This window comes from Hippoglossus stenolepis, chromosome 5, assembly GCF_022539355.2.
Source record: "Hippoglossus stenolepis isolate QCI-W04-F060 chromosome 5, HSTE1.2, whole genome shotgun sequence".
NCBI lineage: Eukaryota > Metazoa > Chordata > Actinopteri > Pleuronectiformes > Pleuronectidae > Hippoglossus > Hippoglossus stenolepis.
Window position 1 is genome coordinate 23,378,952 of NC_061487.1, and position 19,565 is coordinate 23,398,516.

Here is a 19,565-nt window from a genome sequence, read left to right on the forward strand (position 1 = left end):
TTCAATTCAATTCAAAACAACAATCTCTTCTCCCATTTAAAACCAGTACATATAGAGCACAAGATCCAGTAACTACTTTATATATATATATATATCAGTCTTGTGTTCCCCTTGGAAATGTTTTTAATCTTGACGATGTGATGACTTTTATGAATCTTGTGACTGTTTTTATTAATTTACTGTTATTGTGTTGTTGTGTTATTGCTCGTGTTTAATGCTGTGTTGCTGATTGTGAATGTTTCTTGTTCCCAGGCCTCTTGTTCTAAATGTGACTGATTAAATAAAGATTACATTTATTTTTTATAAAGTGGAGAAAAAACAACTATTTATTTTATTTATTTATTTATTATTTCATGCCAAATAATGAAATTTAATATGAATCAAACTGGGAAAAAAACAAGTTACCTGACTTGTTTTAACAGTTAGTGGTGGTTCAGCCTTTTCATTTGTTCCCTTTAAACGGCCGCTACACTATGAACCCGGCGGGGGAACAGCCAACTAGAGACTGTTGTTATTGCAATAAACAGACGAGTCCAGTTGTATCATTTGTTTAGTAATTTAGGTTAATTCTCATAATAGATACACAAGATGGGATTTGTAAACATATTCACGCTCGTGTGTAGTTGAATATATATATAGTTGAGTAACCCGTCCCCCCGGTCGCCGCGCGGTGGTACGCTCCTCCCCATCTGCTCAGCCCCGGTGATACTCATAGAAACAGATTGACGCGCTCCCCGGGTCGCGATGGTCGCCGACGGCCGCAGCGAGTGTTGTTGTGTCTGTAATGTTACGGAGACGCCATAAACCGCCGAGGAAACTACTTTCTAATGTGAGAAACACACGTCCCGCTAAACCGCCGGTCCAAACATGTCCCGGGGATGTACCGTGTCCGTGGAGGAGGTCCAGTCCTGGTGGGAAGTCCCCGCCATAGCGCACTTCTGCTCGCTGTTCAGGACCGCGTTCAACCTGCCCGACTTCGAAATAGAGGTAAACTGCGCTCGTGCGCCACTTTCAGCCGCGCCAATGTGTTCAATGGCGGAAATGAGAAGTTGTTTATGTCAGGTTTTTTATCTTCCTCACGTCCTGTTTGGTTAACCAGCTTAGCGGCGTTCCGCGAACTTCTCCTGCGGTTCACGTTCCTAAGGCGATCCTGTTAGATAACGAGCTAGCGGGGTTCGTTAGCCCCGCGGTGAGCTAGCGTTCACGGGGCTAACTGCCGGGCGCGTCGAAGTTTGCAAATGTCAACATCGGGGGTGAATAAAACATTAACTCCGTTGTCTAGTTGTGGTCCAAAGTGTGTGCTCACGCTGCGTGTTGTGTTGTAATGCGGCTCTGGTGTTGGGTAACTTTTTTTAGATAGAGCTGTCCGTTCAATACAACCATGTGCCCTTCGTTTGTTTTCATTCGAGCCTCATGATTGTGTCGAGGAGCGACCCCCCAAACTTCTGGTCCTTTTTAAAAATAAGACATGATTGAGATACCGTGAGACTCGAGGAGGGGAAGGGACGTGAAGAAGCGAAACTTGATCGTCATCTTAAACCGATCACAATCGTGCCACCGCACAAATGTGTTTGTGCGTCGGCAAAAGTCGCACGTTGACTTGAATTGCCTGCTCCTACTGAATACACTACACTACTGCAGTTTTGTAAATATATATATATATATCCTCTATCGGATAAAGTTAAGTTCATGGCGTGAGGCTCGAGTTTATTGTCTTGGAGTTGCCAGCCATCTGGCTCGGGGGTAGCCATAGGGACGCAGATGCTGTTCGGCATTGTTTGCTCGCCCAACTCCCATTTCCCTGCACGAAGTGATGCTTTAAACGATAGTTTCTCATATCTGTTCTCTACGAGGAGTGAAAGATGCACAACCACGCACCTGCGCCTCATTCTAACCTCTGAATATACGCAAATTACTACAGCGCGATCTCACAATTCAACTTTATCGCTCGACCCCCCACCACCCCTCCTCCTCTTGGCTCTTCTCGATCTATTCTTAGTTTACAGAGCTGTTAATTCCCATATACATCTACCCCCCGTGTTACATCAGCGTTAATGGAGATTTGTTCAATCCTTCGAAGAATGATTGCACTTTAAAGAAATTGGTAAGGTCAACACCACGCATCAACAGCCTCCATCACTCATCCCCACCCCTTCCTTCCAGCGAGAGAAACACACGCTCAGGCATCGCTTTGTTATTGAACGACGTGCAGGGCAGATGGGGGGGGGGGGTCGCGTTGCGCTTATAGTTTACATGGAAGTTGAGGGGTTGTGAGCTGCTGCTTTTCTCCTGGTTGGATTAACGTCAAACACGTATTTTTGCCTGGTTTTACTTTAAAAAAAAAACGTTTCTCGTGTGTTGTTTGAGCCGTTTAGCTTTTTTTTTAATATACGAGGTTCGATGATATATTCGTCTTTAACCGCATCACTAAGCACATCACATGTGTGGATACACCCCTTCAAATGGATTTAGAGGAAATATTGAGATTGATATAGTTATTATCTTGAGCTTGGACATCCTAATCAGACGCACAAGTGTTCAAGGTCATAACTCCTCTGGTTCTCTGTCATTATCTGCAGCTGCAGTGATAATAATTGTTAGATAGCAAACACGACAAGAAACCGTCGGCTTTAGGTCTTTGATTGATGTCGATCCACTTTAATACGAAACGGTGAAACTAAATATAGAGTTAATCTTGTCCCGCCACATATTTGTGGTGTTAGCACCCTGTTCAAATTACTGAATTATATTTATAAGCCCGCTGGGACATGGGATGGTTGATGGTTTGTTATTCAATTTGTATATGTCAGTCCTGTTTCCTATTTTGTGATAGTAGACTCAAAATGTGTTTCTAGGGTCTGATTCTCACTTCCCGAGGGCTTTTAAAGGGACCATGTTGATGTTAGAATCCATCATAACTGATCACATGTAAAGAAACAACAAATTTTAAGCCTGTACATTGTGTTTGATAACTCAAAACAGGAGTTGGCGTCATATTAGACACAAGTTATCATGGATCATTTCCAAAGGATGTGACGAATAAGCAAACTAGTGTTTTTCGCTCACGAATGGGTTTGAATTTGTATACACGCCATTAACAAATTGTCACAAACTAAAGCGCATGTTGTCAGGATTACAAAACGTGTCCGACCTACGTGATGAGTGGCTCTCCAGTGTTTGAAACAAGAAAGTACTTTAAACCAGTTGGTAGATTGTAATTCAGAAAAAAACCATACGCATTTAAAGAGGGAGTCCGACATGTCTGACCTCTCTGTGGTTCAGAAGTCAATCCTGGTTTTGGTTATACTCCTTCCATCTTTTCATGATAAAAGCCCATCTTTTTTTTTATCATCAAAACACATGTACCGTGCTTTGAGTTCTGCTTTCACACCCGTGTGCACCTATCAGTTTATGGTTTGAAGCAGGCTTTTGGTCAGATGCCATTGTTATGAAGAATAAAAATAAGGTGTCAATCAGACTTTGTTGTTTCAGATACTAAGCGCAGAGCTTCTTCACACTACTAGCTACACTTGGGATAAAACAATGTACAAAGGTTGATGGATCATTTCATGGCCTACGGTAGAAGGAGTCATTTTTAACCCGAGTGCAGCTTTTGTTAACATCGTCCCCTCCGACATTTACACACTTAGTCCAGCATTTGTGGAGCACGTGGGTCCTTTCTTTGTAGAAGTCGGCTTTGTAGTGGTCTCCTGTGTGTTTATGGTGACTGGCCCTCCAGGACGGGGCTCATCTTCCAGACTCGAGCTGGACTCAACTGCCTGACAAGAGTAAGTCCCCTCTTGTCTGCCTTAGACACTAACTTAACATGTAAAAAGGAATCAGCTGACACTGTCCTGTCCTATTAGTCTCATTGTTGTTGTCGTGCTCTTTCAAACTGTTGTTTCTGGTATCACAGTGATGTGTAACAGTGCTCGGTGACGGTTTTTATCCCAACATTTGGATCCATGATCTTTACTCTCTTGTGTTGTAGAAGTAAGAGGAATAGATACGCAGACATGTTTGTTTTGCTTAATGCCACATACCAGCAACAGGACAGGCTGGCCTGGGCACTTCCCACAAGTGTTGCACTTAGGCTGACTCATATCTCTCTACCTTTTTTATCTTGCCTTCTCTAGTCTTGTCAGTATAGTTTCGACATCAGAAAATAATTGAAATTTGATTCAATTATTTTTTCTTCCTCATACAAGATGTTTAAGCGGTGTGAGAATGTTTGGGTTGTGTTGGTCGGCTACAGTTATATTGTATCTGTGGATATTCAGGTTAAATTACTCAAGAATCAGGGGTTTGGAACGGGGGCAGGAAGAGGCCGTCAGTGCTCAAGACGGAGTGGGTGGCGTCGAGTGATTTCACTCTGGTCTGGGCTTTAGTGTCAACAGTCTTTGACATGTTATCAGTCCTACCTTGTAGACACAGTGTCTTATGTTGGTTGCTGCTGACTTGTATCAGGCTTTTCAACCTGGCCCCTATGTTATACCGGTTGTGGCCTCTGAGGGCCTCAACCAACTCTGCACATCAGTACTTCTGTGTGTTACCTTGCCTAGTTTTTCCCTCTGGTGTCAGGGAGATTCATAAGAAGGGTGTGGGACACATACCTGCACAGCATTAGTTTGGTTGTGGAACTCAGATCTTGTTGGTTAGGTAAGAGGGATTTCAGGGAAGATAACTCAGGATGGCTGATGCTCCCGACTGACTGTCTGTAATTGGTTCACTGAAACGCCTTCTTCTTATCCCCATTATGGAGACTTTTGTAATTAAAGTCACATTTCAGAACACAAATTTTTTACACCCTATGAAACCACAACCAGGGTGGATGTTGAAACTCACTGATCCAGTCCAACAAGGCTGCTGTGGTACTGTTTCGGGGCAGCTCTCTTCTTTCTACGGTGCTGGTCAGTGATAATGGCGTCTCCCCCCCACTCTCCTTGGCTGGTCTTACAAAACAGCCCCCTGCACATTGTTCCTGTGCTGATACACTTCACTGTCGCTGGTTTCCACTTTCCTCACACTGCAAGCAGGGAGCTGTGTGGGTGAGATGGAGAGGAAAGAAAGAAAGAATGAGTGGGAGGGAAGGGGAAAGAGGGGAAGTGGAGAAAATGTCCTAGAGATGGAGAGTGAGGAAGTGAGAGGACATTAGTATGAAAGCGCAAAGTGTGATCTACAAGAAGAAGGCCCAAGGTCGACATAGTCGCTCCCCCCCATGCCTCGCTTTTTGTCCCTGTGGCGTATGCTTGATTTCTTGGCTATGTATCTGTGAAATGATGCCTGAAATCCCGCAGCTAACGGACACTGTAGACCTCTGATTCTGGATCCTCAATGATGTGCCCTCTGTCACCAGACATGGCTCCTCATGGCAGGGACCTTTTCCCCTGTCATCTTCCCACTCTGTGCTCTGCGGGCAGCCTGCTTGGCACATTGTCATGCCTTTTATTCCTTGTATCTTCATCATTGGCTTGTCGTCGTCTACTTTGCCCCTCGATTATGTACATTATCAAAACAGCAAATTTCAAAGCGTTGAAACTGGACCTGTCATGTATATTTAATGTTTTTCTCTGCAGATTATTAACACGGCACTTTGAGTTTGTCATGGTGCAGATGTTTGTGTGAAAGCCCCATGATCCCGTCTTCCGGCTGTAACACATTGATCCATTTATACTTTGAAAGTCGTGGCCCATATGGGTTAGAGAAGCTGTTCTTTTACTGCAGATCTGGTTTAAGTCGTGTCCCAGAAGACTCTGTCACATTTGGCAGGGGGTCATTGCCGCCCTGGTGTGAGAGGAATGGCACCTGCTGCTCCCACGCGCCGGAGTTGATTCCACCCAGATCAAACACACTTGATGTTTATAGTCATAGATCATATCCACTACAGAAGATCTATATACATACCACAAAGACTGGATGTGCAGAGATGAATTTTAAAGGTGCAAACTAGCTTCTGTTGCCACTTCTGCTGTTTCATTTATACATTTTTCTTTCTAACCATAGTCTCTATGGTACCAACTTTTTTATGTATGTCTTTTTCTCTGTAACACCTGAACTTTTGACGACCTCCCTCCCGGCAAACCGTTGATCAACCCTCACCAATGTTTTCATTCATGTTACCTGAGTCGACCATGTATGGGTGTGTTCAGGTTGTACCTGATTTGCAGCTGATTCACTCCCCTGTTTGTTTTGTTGAACCGGCTAGGGTGGGACAGTTTACATCATCAGCATTGTTGTAAGTGGTTAGAGTTGGTGATATGACATCATTACCCACAAAGGCCACGCACAACATTACCTGATGTGATGTATAAATAGACAGAATAAATATAAACCGTTCGGGTGTGAAGTGTTGCTGCTTTCAGACTCAAACCAGAACGTCGACATTCTCCTCGACTCCTGAAATTCTCCTGAGGGGCTGGATGTGAGAACGTTTGAGCCAATGTGAGAATACAGCAGGATAATGTCAGAAGAATTCACAGTGAACAAGGGCATGTCGAGGACATTTCTAACAATAGATGTATGCAAAACTGGGGGGGGAAAACTAAACAAAAAGTATACAAATATATTTAGATGTTAAAGAGGTGCCATACACACTTCAGATGAAGATGTCAATTAAGGAAGACTATGAGATCCGACAGCTTTTGGTGATATGAGCCAATGTCTATGTGCTGCATCCAAAAGTACATGATTTCAACAGTAATACGTTATACTGTATATGTTATGTCCTGCCGCTTGCATGCCCTTCCCAGGTGCGATACCTCACCTGAACGCTCCGGACAGGGATTGGAGAATGTCAGCACGTTTTCTGGAGTTCATGTCTGACAACAGCTTAAGCTCTTATTCAGTTTTTCTGCTACTCTTGCTGTAAAATATCCTCTCACTCATTATTACCTGTCAAACTCTTCATCTACATTACTTCCGTCTCCTTTCCAGTCCGCACAGTACCCCATACCCATTTGCAGTCCCATTGCCCCATCCCTTCTCGAGCCCCAGCAGTCCCCCCGTCTCTGAGCCTCAGCCCCTGGCATCACCATGACTAAACCCCAGATGGTGGTTCTTTCTTTCCCTTCCCCCTGGAGGGTGGAGGCTCTTCACTCTGACTGGGTGCTAGCTGCGGCTGCTGCTGCAGCCCTTCTGGGGTGGGGGCTCCTATTTTTTTTGTTGAAGCCCCTAGTGTGATTATAAAAGAAGATTTAGTCCTATTAGATCTGGTAAATAAGTGAGAGCATGCTGCCTGTGAGCAAGTCCTTGTTTCTGTTGTCTACAAAGCAGATGGATTAATGGGGGAATAGGATCAAGGCTTTAGTGTTGCTACATCATGGCCCAACTTCAGACACACACACACTCGCTGATTCCCAGTTCTTGTGCATTATAAGTGCAGATAGCAGCCATTTAATATGTGTTGCCAGTCTGGCCTCCATTGGTTAGCTTTGCTGCGAGGGCCATAGATGGTTGTCGTAAAGATGCGTCACTCGCAAAAGCAAATCATTTGTATTTTTCTGTGACATCTGCATGATCGTCAACATGGATCATTGGCTGGTGATTGAAACCACTGAAAATGTTTTTACCTTCGACCTTGGCCTGTTTTATCTTCTTTGTCATTTCCAGTGAAGAGATTGAAGCCCCCCTCTCGACAGATCTGTAGTGTTCACTCATCCCTTGCATCCCTTTCTCTCCCCCTGTCCCACCCACTGACACATCCCCAGCTCAGCCCTTCTTACAGCCTCACAGACACCAACCTCTGACACGTTCCTTTCCAGATCAGGCTCCACATAATGCCCTCAAAACTTTTTCACACTCTGTGAATACCCCAAGAAGATCAAGAACCCCTTTTGCATGTCTCTCTTAATACCCTTCCTCACATGCACTGCGAGGGCAAGAGGCTGCTGCCCCTCCCCCAATTGTGATTGACAAGTGAGAGCAGCAGTACATGCATCAGATGGTTTCACATGGGGAGTGTGTGCTCAGAGGGGGGGGGCAGAGGGGCAAATACACTGGGGTTTGTTTCAGCCAGTTCCATTGTTGCAGCTCCCCATGGTTCCCTCTCTCTGTCTCCAGTCTGTGGCGGCATCCCTCCGCTGTTGCTTTTTCACCCTGTGTGTTTGTGGCTGGTTGCGAAACACGGATGAGAGGAGTCAGACAACTCCAGTAATGAGAGCTTCATCAAACCAGGTCTCATCCAGTGGGAGCAATGTAAAGCTCACTGGTTGCTTCATGTTTTTAGCCTGCTGAGAAACCGTGTTCTCTGTTGCCCTGATGTGTGTTTGTGTCTGTGTGACTCAACATCACAGCAAGAAGAGGTAATAAAGAAAGATTTTCATTCCAAGACATGGCGCTGTTTGTTCTTATAGAAAACAGAGAAGGCACAAACAGAACAATGCAAAGACAGAAGGAGCACTGAGATGTAAAGTGGTATAAAACATTTTTGAGCTGTGCTAACTAGAGATTGGCCTGAGTCAGAGTGACTGGATGCAGAGTAGGGATGTGAAACTGGGAGGTTTTAGACAGGTTCCAGCTGGAACACACTCTAATGTACAAGTACTAATGTTTTCTTGTTTAAACAGTGTTTTTAAATTGAAACTATCTCCATTCACACAAGAGTATTAGTAATAATCCCTTTGCATCCATACTTCAACACCTGAAAATGCATATAACTTGACCAATCACGAACACTGGACATGTGCGTGCCGGTGTAAACAGGAAACAGATCATCAATTCAGAAGTTGTTTGCATCGGAACAACAACTTTTGAAAAGTAAGACGTGGGATTTCTTTTATTTGATAGAATATGGGGTTGAAATGTGGCTGAACCTAAGTGTTTATGATGTTTCGCCTTCACTGCAAGTAGATGAGTCCTGACTGATGAGATCCAATCGGGAACTGAATCTAGTGACTTGAGTCATCGTTTCAAAATCTCTGCCCATCAATATTACAACACAGCCCCTGAGAACTCCATAGCCATGTGGATGAGAGGTCAATCTAGCAAGAGAGATGTGTTTTAAGGCTGAAATAAAAATAACTCTGGTTGATTTACTCCTGAGTCTTCTCAACTCCAACATTATACTGTTGGTTACGACATTTTCTGCTGCGTATCCAGAGTCAACTCATGGTGGCAGCAGCTCAAACAAGGTAATATTAGCTACAAATATGTAGGCTGCTCCTCACATGTTGTTACTGTCAGCACTGTTACTCTGTCATTTACAACTGTAGTAGTAGGTGTGAAAAAAACTTGGCACAGGCATGTTGTTCCTTTTACAGTGACACAATGAAATGAAATCCAGGAAAGCTGGTTTAAATAATAGATCTGTTAGTCTGAAGGCTTAGCATCAGTCAGAAAACAAACTGTCAAGGTGACAATCAATTTAGTGCTCATGCGGATGATTGCCATGTGAGTGGAGGCGTTTTCAGACATGACCTGCGGGTAAAATCCTGCAGTCTGCCTTTCGCACATGGACATGAGATTCTCTGCACAGATGCGTTCACAACAACAACAAATCCTCTGCATTATTCCGACGAGAGGTGGAGCAGCCGGGTGCAGCAGGAAGTGACGCAATAACCCCGCTGCAGAGATCAAGTGGTTTTCATGACAACACACGGACACAAGTGTCGGCAAACACACAAAGATCTTTGTCTGTGTCTTCTGCGTGAATGACACTGGTTTTTCATCCAGAGATAGGCTTTCTTTTAGTTTTTTTTTTTCATTTTCCAGAAAAGGATGTGACTAGTCCCAACTTTTTCACTGGCGGATCCTGCCTTTCGGTTGGAGCCTTCTGCTTTGGTACCCTGGTTACGTCATAGAGAATTAGGGAGCTGGGTTTTTATACAGAGGTCAGTCTGAATGTGGCCTAAGCGACTTGGGAGCTATTGCACCGTTGTTTGTGAATGTAAGGACCATGACACACTAGACTGACTTCAAAGAAATGATGCCAACTGCTGTGTCACAACTGTGTCACCTAAGGGCTGCTGCACATGAGAGGATTTTCATCTCTTGACTGGGTTTTTAAAAAGTGAAGTAAAACAGAGATTTTTAATCTTCAGAACACAGACACTGGACGATTTTTGTCTGAACGTCAGACCACACACTTGCCGTTTGCAGGAAACAATTTCAGAGTGGCAATTCCAGAGACTTAAAATCTCACAGGTTTTTAGGTGCATTACTGACACCCTCTGAACTAGAGTGTGGAACTTCAGAAGAAAAACAAACATGTAGAAGTTGTTCTGTTTTGCAGTGGAACAAAAACAGCTTTGGATGTAGTCATGGCTGAGAAGGCTTGTACATATTGCAGCACGAGCTGGAGGTTGTTTTTGAGTCACAGCTGTACAAGTACGCAACATCTGGGTGGCGCTTCCTGGTCAGCTCGCTCTCGCAATTGCAGATTTCTGTCTGAGCCGATTTCTGTTTCATATTTACAATTCAAGATTGGGGAGGCTCTGGCTCAATTGGTAGCATTAAGATTATTTGGTTTAACCCCCCACACTTAAGGATTATTTAGGCAGATAATCGGCGCAGAGTGACCTTCACTCGGGAACGCACACCGTGATTGTCCGAAGGGGCCCGGTTATCCTCTAGTGTGCAGCAGCCTTGAACCCCCATGTGCTTCCAGTTTCAGTCCTATCAGTCAATGATCAGTGATGAATGCAACATGGATAACAAATTTTGTGTTATTATTTACCATCAATAACTCTGTGTGTGTGTTTGTGCACATGCACTGAATGTTCATGTAGTTGGAGAAAGGGACCACTCAGATGTTAGCTGAAGTAGGAAGCTTCATTTTATACGAGGAAGTTGATGATGTGACTTCCTCCGAGCCGGCAGTGGAAGTATGAGACATGCTTGCTGCTGCACCGGGTGGCCTCCATCTCCTGTGCTTAATGATCCTCACCCGCACAGCCAGAGAGCCGCGCCAAGGCAAAGGGTCTCCGTCTGTGTGGACTCCGGAAGGATCTGCCCACCATCCCATCTCTTCCATTACAGCCCAGCCGCCTTCCCCACCTGGCCATGACATTGACACTGTAATAAAAGTCAACTGAAAGCTGACACTGGCCGTACAGCTGTGTCGTGTATGAGCTATATTTACTGTTCCCACATGATAGTGCAGCTCATTCAGCACAACCTGTAGTCACTCCTCTTCTTCGCATGTTTTCATAAGCAAATGGTGTCCTTGTCTGCTGTATCGAGATACTAGTTAAGGCCGGTTTGTAGCACTCGACTCATCACTCTACCTCAAACATATTGAAGATCAGGAATGGTTGCAAAGGCAAACCAGTCAACAAGTTCTTGTTTTGATGCAGTCAATCAAAAGTGTCTGGCAGTAACTCAAAGATGCTGATGCTTTCCACTCATCAGATCAACAATACATCCTGAGGATGCGAGGGCGTTTTCCTGTGGTGTTATGGCTGTGTGTGCATGTTTGTCATGTGGCAGGAGGTGGTTACGTGTGGGGGTGGAGGGTGTTGTCAGATGATGGCTCCTGGAGGAACCATGTGTGAGCTGAAAGTGGGAGGGGAGTGGGGGAGGAAGAAATAAAGAAAGAAGCAAAGGAGAGGAAGAGAGGAGCCTTTACACAACAAACAGGCCTCCCTTCCCCCTCCAGCTATCCGTGCATACATCCTCCAACTGTTGGTGATATAGACCCCGGAGGAGCTGTTAACAGCAGTGGCGTGGAAAGTGTTTGCTGTGAAGGTAGCCAGAGGCCAACCCCCTGATACTATAGGCTCTGTGGATCTGCCACAACCTTGGAGCTGCTGCACTGCTTATCGCAGCCTTTTCTTTCTTCCCTCTCATGTCACATGCAGCTTGCATGGGTCAGACACAAATACATGCAATGTACTTAAGCCTTTCTCTCTCTCTTTCTCTCTGCAGATATCATTTGACACACGATGAGGGTCTTGAATGTCCACTGAGAAAGGCACATTTCACTTTTATCTGCAATTACAGATGGTCTGCTCTGCCTTGAAGACAGAGGTGTTTTTTTTCTTTTAAAGCAGTTTAACCTAGATATCTCATTGCTTTTACAAACTCCAGTGAGGTCCCCCCCCCCTTCCACTCAGTGGATTCTTGTCTCATTTACATTAGCCATGCTCACATCAAACAGAAACCTGGTGTTTAGTCCTTCGGTGTGAGACTCATCTTAGGCCTGCATGCAAGATGGTGATAATGAATGTGGTTTGACTTTATCTATTCGTATCAATCAGCTGTCAGAGGATTATCTTTGGCCATATATCTTATTTATTATTATTTCGTCCTTGTGTTTTCCTCATGTCTGGTAAATGATGTCCAGGTGTCAATATCATTTAATAATTCCCAGATCTAATAGCATCTGGTAACAAAGGCTGTGGGGAGGGTTGCATTTTAGGGTTGAGTGACACAAGCTCACCCTTTCAGATACAATGCATGTCACACTGTCAACCTGAGGCTACAGCCACTCTACTACGTTTTGCTTTTAAAATGCATCCCTGTCGCTATGTTTAGGCCTGGCCTCCACACTACTCTGTTTCTTAAGCACCTAAAACGGAGAAGATAGGAAATGCTGTTGGCTATTTTTAGTTTGAAAACTGCGGTTTTTACACTGTAGGATGAAGTAGAAACTAGAAACTCAGATATTCTAATCGATGTCACAATCGCAGTCACCCACATTTGTTCCCTTACTGCTTAAACCTTTACTAACAGTTCCAAGAAAAGAATTTCCTCGACTTACTTTTCACCAGTTTTGTTTCTCGTTTATAATATTTTATGTAACTGAGTAACCAATTGTGCCCAGTGTACATGAATGGTTAAGTGATATTCATTTTCAGTTGTGTTAGTATATAGACATGGATAACTTCTGAGATGGAGCTAAATGCTCGTGTGGATTGAATTTTTAAAAACACAGTTTCATAAATGAAAATGTACTAGTATGGATGTAACCTAAATGAATTCTCACCTGCAAAAGGAGACGGAAAATTGAATGTGAGCGAGCGATGGCCGAGAGAAGCATTTTCATCCTGTGTATTTTGACAGCCGTATTCTGGTGGGAGGTACAGATGTCCTTTTTGACATTTCAATTGGATCGTAGCATGATAGAAAACATAAAGAGAGAGATTATAGAAACCCTTCTAACTTAATCGAGGTGAGACAACCTCTGCTTTGTTTGCCAGTTGGTTGTTTTTGATTTCATGTGCTGATTCTGACAAATCCCTGAATCAAATTAAATCTTAAGTCTCGCCTCTGTATCATGAGATTTCATATTAGGTTAGAGGATATTAGAAGCAGACTGCCACTCACATTATGACGTTCATTTGAAAGCGTCCAGTCTCTTTCACTTTGACAAACTGCACGTGTGTTCTTTGTTTCTTTAACATTTACCATGGGTTTAACCTGAGCCGTAGTAAAAAAATAAAGGATTCCTCTGGATTTTGAGACCCTTTTAAAAAAAAGTCATGTGACAAGAATGCATTTATCTGTTATGCTTTTTTGAAAAGCTGGCTTTACATCTTAACTACTCAAATGGCACGATGTGGCGCGCATACCTCTACCAAAGTCCAACAGCCCTCCAAAATTCAATAAAGCTGCACAAAACGTCATATCAGTTCCCTGCTGGATCTTTTATCAAGTTACATTATTTCTTTCCTGGGAAATGGTCAAATCCCATTTCGTGGAAATCTGAGTGGTTGTTTTTGTATAATCTTGCTTACAAACGGACAGTAGTGAAAACTTAACGTCCTTGGCGGATGTAATAATGCTAGACTGCCATTTTGAGATCTGTTTTATGTATTCTGCAAAGCCAGGTCGGGATAATGAGAATGAAAAAAGGCACAAAAGAGATGCCTTCTTAAGTTTTCATCTCCTTCAGCTTGGGCCAGGATTTTTTTTACTCCAATAACAGAACTCACCCATTGCATATTTCATATGGATGATCTCAGGACGAATTTATTTAGCGCTTAACAGTTAATACCAGGTCTGAACAAGGTCTTAGTGATCTGAGGGATCAAATCTCAACTGCATCTTTATTGTGTTATGGGTGCGCTACACCTGTAATTAAAGCTGTCCACTTGTGATCAGATTACTCCAGACAAATGTTAATACCAGGTCTGACTGGGGCCTATGTGTGACTGGAGCTGCTTTCAGACATGCACTGAGCGCCACACTTTCTCCGGAGGAGGAGCGTGGGTGAACACAAATGTCCGAGTGAGAGCCTCCGGATTATATGCAGACTTTCTGTCCCTGGCTCCCTAGTATACAGTCAGCAGAAAGTCCGGAGAATTCGATGTGAGAAGCGACATATGCAAAAATGAAAAAAACAAACAAAACAGATTTCTCCGGATGAAAAACTGGTGTCATACACGTAAAAGACACAGACAAAGATATTTAGAGAGTTTGAGGCGATGAGAGTTGACGCCGGTGTCAGTGTGTTGTCAAGAAAATCACGTGAACTCCACAGCGGAGTTAATGCATTACTTCCTGCCTCTGCCTGCTGCACCCTGAATAATGCAGAGGATTTGTTGCTGTTGTTAACGTGTCTGTGCAGAGAACCTCCCACTGCGATGTGAATGTGTGAAAAGCGAACTGCAGCTAAAGTCCGGGCCCAGTTCTGCGGACTTTATCCGCAGGGCATGTCTGAAAACAGCTTATGACAAGGACTTGAGAGGAAGAGAAAAAGACAAGTGGCCAGTTGTGTTAACACCACAGGTGTTACTTCTCACACTGTGTGACGTTTTATTGAATTGATACCTCAAAGAATTGTTGTGTTGTGTTGTTTTCAGCTGAGATTTCAAACAAGTCCAGGCGAGATGCTGCTAAATCTTTTTCCACCATGGTGTTGAATCATTTTTGGAAGATTCAACGCTAATCCCATTCTCCTTTTATTATTTAGGATTCAGTTATGTCCCCAGCTACAGTGGAGCCAACAACTGGCTGAAGCGAGGGCCCCGTGTGTGGGGTGAGGAGAGATAAGGAAGACGGAGGGAGGAAAAGAATGGGGTGGAGAGGGGAGTGAGGGTGTTGTCAGGGGAATAATAGAATGCCTCAGAGGCCCTCATAGACACTGGGCAGCAAGACAGGGGGAGGAAAATGGTGTGGAAGGGAGGAATAAGAGGTTAAGCCAGTGAGAGAAGCAGAGAGAGGAACAGCAGGGGAGTTGGGTGAGAGAAATGGAAAATACCTTAAGGGTGAACTGCTGATTTCAAGCCAGGCCCACAGAGGGTCTGTGGTGATGACACACCTTTTTGACTAAGCCTTTACTCACCCACCAATCTTTGCCTCAGTGTGTGTGAATATGAATAGCCTGTTTTGTTCGGTGATAAATCTGACAGCTTGGATGTGCGATTTCTTCTCTTTGTGGCTTATCACTGATTCAGCTCGCTTATCTTTGAGTCCCATTGATCATTAATGTTAAGCAGCCTAAGTAGTGAGCTGTGTTCATTCTGCTGAGACGCGTGCACGAGTTTGTTTTGGCATAGGTGTGTGTTTTTGTCTGTTGTTGCCTGTTAGTCAAAGGTTGCGAGCTGTGTCCTTGTAGTGTACGTGGTTATTGAGGGGAAAGGTTTCCCACAGGACATATCCAGCTGCAGTGGATTGTCCCTGCAGCCCTTCATCAAGCTGAGTGTTTGTTAGCACCAGAAGAATTGACCGGCTGGACGGATGGCTGAAGAAAGGCCACGGACACCACATTAATTCCCCTTCCCTCCGCCATCTGAGATGCTGTGTTGCACATCAAAGGTGGAGCGGGGTGGTGTTAATCCAGGGGCTGTAGCAAGCTCTCCACTCGGCTGTGCTGTACTCGACCCTCCACTCTTCCCCCAGCTGTGGCCCCCGGCTTTTTTCAAAGTGCGATCAAAGTGCAGTTTGTCTCTGATCGATGGCGCACTCTGGCCCAGTAGCTGTCTGACATGGGACCAGGAAGTTGAAGGGAGTGTGACAAAGGATATCTCTGCATCCTGCACACATGTATTTGTATTTAGACGTACAATCTTTCTATATTTATTTAATAATCAGAGCTCACTGGCCATGACAGAGGTGGATAACATGTACACATGTGAAAAAGCCATGAGTCATGTTTTCACTTTAGCAACTGTTTAAATGCAAGAGTAACAAAAGTGGGGCACCCGGTAACTCACCTGGCTGAGTGGTCACCCCATATACTGAGGCTTCAGTCCTCTGCAGCAGCCACAGGTTCCGACTTGGGTCCCTTTGCTGTGTATCTTCCCCCGGTTGCTTAATCTGTCCTATCAATAAAGGAAAAATGGCCAAAAATGATCTTAAAAACTAAAGACACCTTGGTGACATTACGTTCTATAGGATCCTTAGAGTTGTCTTCATCACTGTCAACTTCTCCTGGTAAGGATTCTGTCAGTGTTTTTTACCAGAGGCCGAATTATCTGCAGAAGTCTCCTCCACTTCATAACAAACATGACCCACTTATCAAATCCAGAAATGCAGCATAAATTACAGAAGCAGCTTTCAGACAGGAGGTGCCTGTGTGAACTCAAAGGTCCGAGTGAGCGGTCCGCGGTTTCTGTGGACTTTCTCTGCCTGGCCCCTTAGTATGATGTCCATAGAAATCCAGGAGATGAGGGTTAGTTGATCTGTGGGCTTTGAAATAGTTTTTTTAGAATGTGCTCATAAAAACCTAAGAAAACAGTTCTTCCTTCGAGTCATGAGACTGCTGATTTTTATGTTTGTTTGTTTTTTAGAAGCAGGAGCAAGTTGTCCTGAGTGTCTCCTTCATGCTCTTTTTCATTTCCAATCTTAAGCATAAATGTTCTGATCTTATCTAGTTTTCTTTATCAACCTCCTTTCTGTCCGTCCCCTTCTGGTTTTCATTGCGCTGACTTGCTGGCTCGTAGCTTCCGCCCCTCTACATGGCCAGGAGGTGTGTATGCTGACCTTTAGTGACCCCCTGAGCTCGCCCAGGTTCCTCTGTTGAGAGGAGAGAAGAGTGTGGACACCAATTAAATGTGCCTCCTCGTCCTTGAGATAATTTTAGACCAGTGTTGAAACTAAGGGGAGAGGAAACTATAGACTATAGAAACCATACAGCCAGTTTGGATCTGTCGCTAGATGGAGAGCAGTCACAAGAGCCCTTTTCAGACACGACCTGCGTGTAAAATCCGGAGAATTGGCTACGGAGTTTACCCAGAGTTTGTCTTTAACACATGCACAACACAGCGGGACGTTCTCTGCACAGACGCGTTCACAACAACAACAAATCCTCCGCATTACTCAGGCGAGTGGTGGAGCAGCCGGGTGCAGCAGACAGAGGCAGGAAGTGACACGTCAACTCCGCTGCAGAGATCACATGATTTTCTTAACAACACGCAGACATCGTAGTCAGCTCTTATCAACACAAACTCTCTTGACATCTTCGTCGGTGTCTTCTACGTGTATGACACCACCTTTTCAACGGGAGATATTTGTTTTCTTTCTATTTAGTTTTTTCATTTTTGCGTCTGTAGCGCGTTACAAGCGTCATCACCCCTCCCACTCGCTCACGGTGAATCTAGTGGGGGATTCTCTGCTGTGTTCATATATCGGATTCTCCTGGATTTCTACGGACATTATTGTAGAAGGCCAGACGGAGAAAGTCCACAGAGGCTGCGGAGCGTCACACTCGGCCATTTGCGTTCCCACATGCACCTCCTTTAGAGAAAATACGGAGGAACGGCAGAGTTCAGTCAATGTCTGAAAGCAGCTAAGGAGGTTTGAATCTAATCTCTAACTAGAGAGCAGGATGCAAAATGGAGCTACAAGTAAAATGGACACTTGCCTGATGAAGAACTTAGCATTTCTGCCCTCTCGGGCTCCTGTTCCCTTTCTTTTTGCCCTCTCGTTCTACTCCAGAGCCTTTCTGGTGGGTATCATTGGAGAGAGAAGTGCATGCTGGGAAAAGCCGTGTGGGGAGCTGCGTGGGGTTGGTCAGCAGAGGAGAGGCGGGGGCACGGCTGTGTTGCAGCTCCAGGCCCCTGCTGCCTGCCATCTCTCCTTGGTGCTTTCAGGTCTTTTAGAGTTTGCTCGGCTGGTTACTGCCGCTTCATAAAACCTCAATGGCTGAAACACAAAGCCAGGCAGGAGAGGGGTCATGGCTGAACTTGAACCTCAGCTCCAGCCAAGCAGCCACTGGCAAACCAAGAAAACCCCAGTCAGTCAAGTTGCAAATTCCAACCATCCCTCCTGCGGTCTACCTCTGCCAGTTTACCTCACACTGATAGCAACACTGTTTTACTTTGGATGAATTGACAGCATTAAAACCGCTAACTCTTTTAATGTTGTGGCTGATGTATAATTACTGAGACTCTCAGGATTTTGCCAGTCAAATCAATACAAATATTCGGCAGCTGCCTGGATCTTACTCGTACTCACCCTGGGTCCATGTCCACAGCAGCCAGAACCCAGCCCAGACATCTTCACCGGGCAGATGGGACAAGTTGACATAGTTGAAGGATTTTTACCCCAGAGAGCCGTGTGAAAGCAAGGAGTGTTCACTCTGCTGCTACTTCTTGGGACCAAAATGTTCCCTGAAGTCCACTGCACGCTGAGAGACCATAATAGAAAACCTTGTGCCTGACAGTCTCAGTTGATTGACAGGTCTTTAACTGGTGTTTTGTATTGTTTGACTTTCAGGGGGCAGCCCTGATAATTATAGCAATGGTTTAATACATCAAATATCACCTGTGGTCATAATGGTCTTAATACTTTTACGTTTTTAAAAGACTTGGTCCTTGTGGATCTGGGAACATGTTATAAATCTGCCCCTTTTGTACCTAATTCTCAGCTCTGTTAAATAGAAGTTAAGTTGTCCTTAGTTTTGACCCTTGTATTTCCTTTGTTTTGTCTAGGAGTTGGAGAAAGCCCTGTCAGAGCAGGACCTGGACTTCCTCGGGGACCTCATTGCCTGTCTGTTGCAGGGATGCTACCAGCGTACTGACATCATGTAAGTATCAGAACTAACGTCAATATATTCACTGTAAGGGTTTTGTGTGTTCTTTCCATCATTTGGAAATAAACATTTGAAATGTATGTATACAAAAACAACACTTAAACTATTAACTTACTTAAATATAAGCATGTTTTCCGAACATAGAACGAGGAAGCTTACTGGCAGCCGATGCATCATGAGGTAGAAGGAGTGGAAAATGGTACAAGACGACTCAGATCCTCTGTTCCCATGTCCCTAAAACCGTCCTAAACCTGCTCCGACTTGTATTGTTGAATTATTTGTGGCAGACTTGGGTCAAAGACTTAACCCTGTCAGGACTAGTACACTGCGTGAGAACATTATTTCTTAATAGACTTAGATGCACAGTGGAACACACTGAATGTCAATTTTTTCCTAATTTGATTTATAGCTGTCAAGATAAAACCAATATTTGACCTCAAAGTAGTCATAGCACGAGGAACCTTCAAAGAAAGGTTGAGTTAGTGGAAACATGACTCGCTGAGGAGTCAGAGTTAACTCATACCACAATGTGAGTCAACCTCTGTGGTGAAATCATGCATTACCTCTGCTGTGAAATATAAGAACAGCACCGCCCCCTAAGCTGTATTTTTCTATGAGATCAAACAATGGGAGAAAGTGAGTATGTAGCAGA

General features: G+C 44.3%; 1 protein-coding gene across 1 annotated transcript in view; it reads left to right on the forward strand.

Moving 5' to 3' along the window:
- Nucleotides 1–733: 733 nt before the first annotated feature.
- Nucleotides 734–19,565, forward strand: part of LOC118109018 (cat eye syndrome critical region protein 2 homolog) — a 36,907-nt gene continuing 18,075 nt past the window's right edge. The window contains exons 1-2 of the mRNA XM_035155804.2: nt 734–987; nt 18,813–18,907. Coding sequence (XP_035011695.2) covers nt 868–987; nt 18,813–18,907 — 215 coding nt within the window. The 5' untranslated portion in view covers nt 734–867. The remainder of the gene's footprint in view (nt 988–18,812; nt 18,908–19,565) is intronic.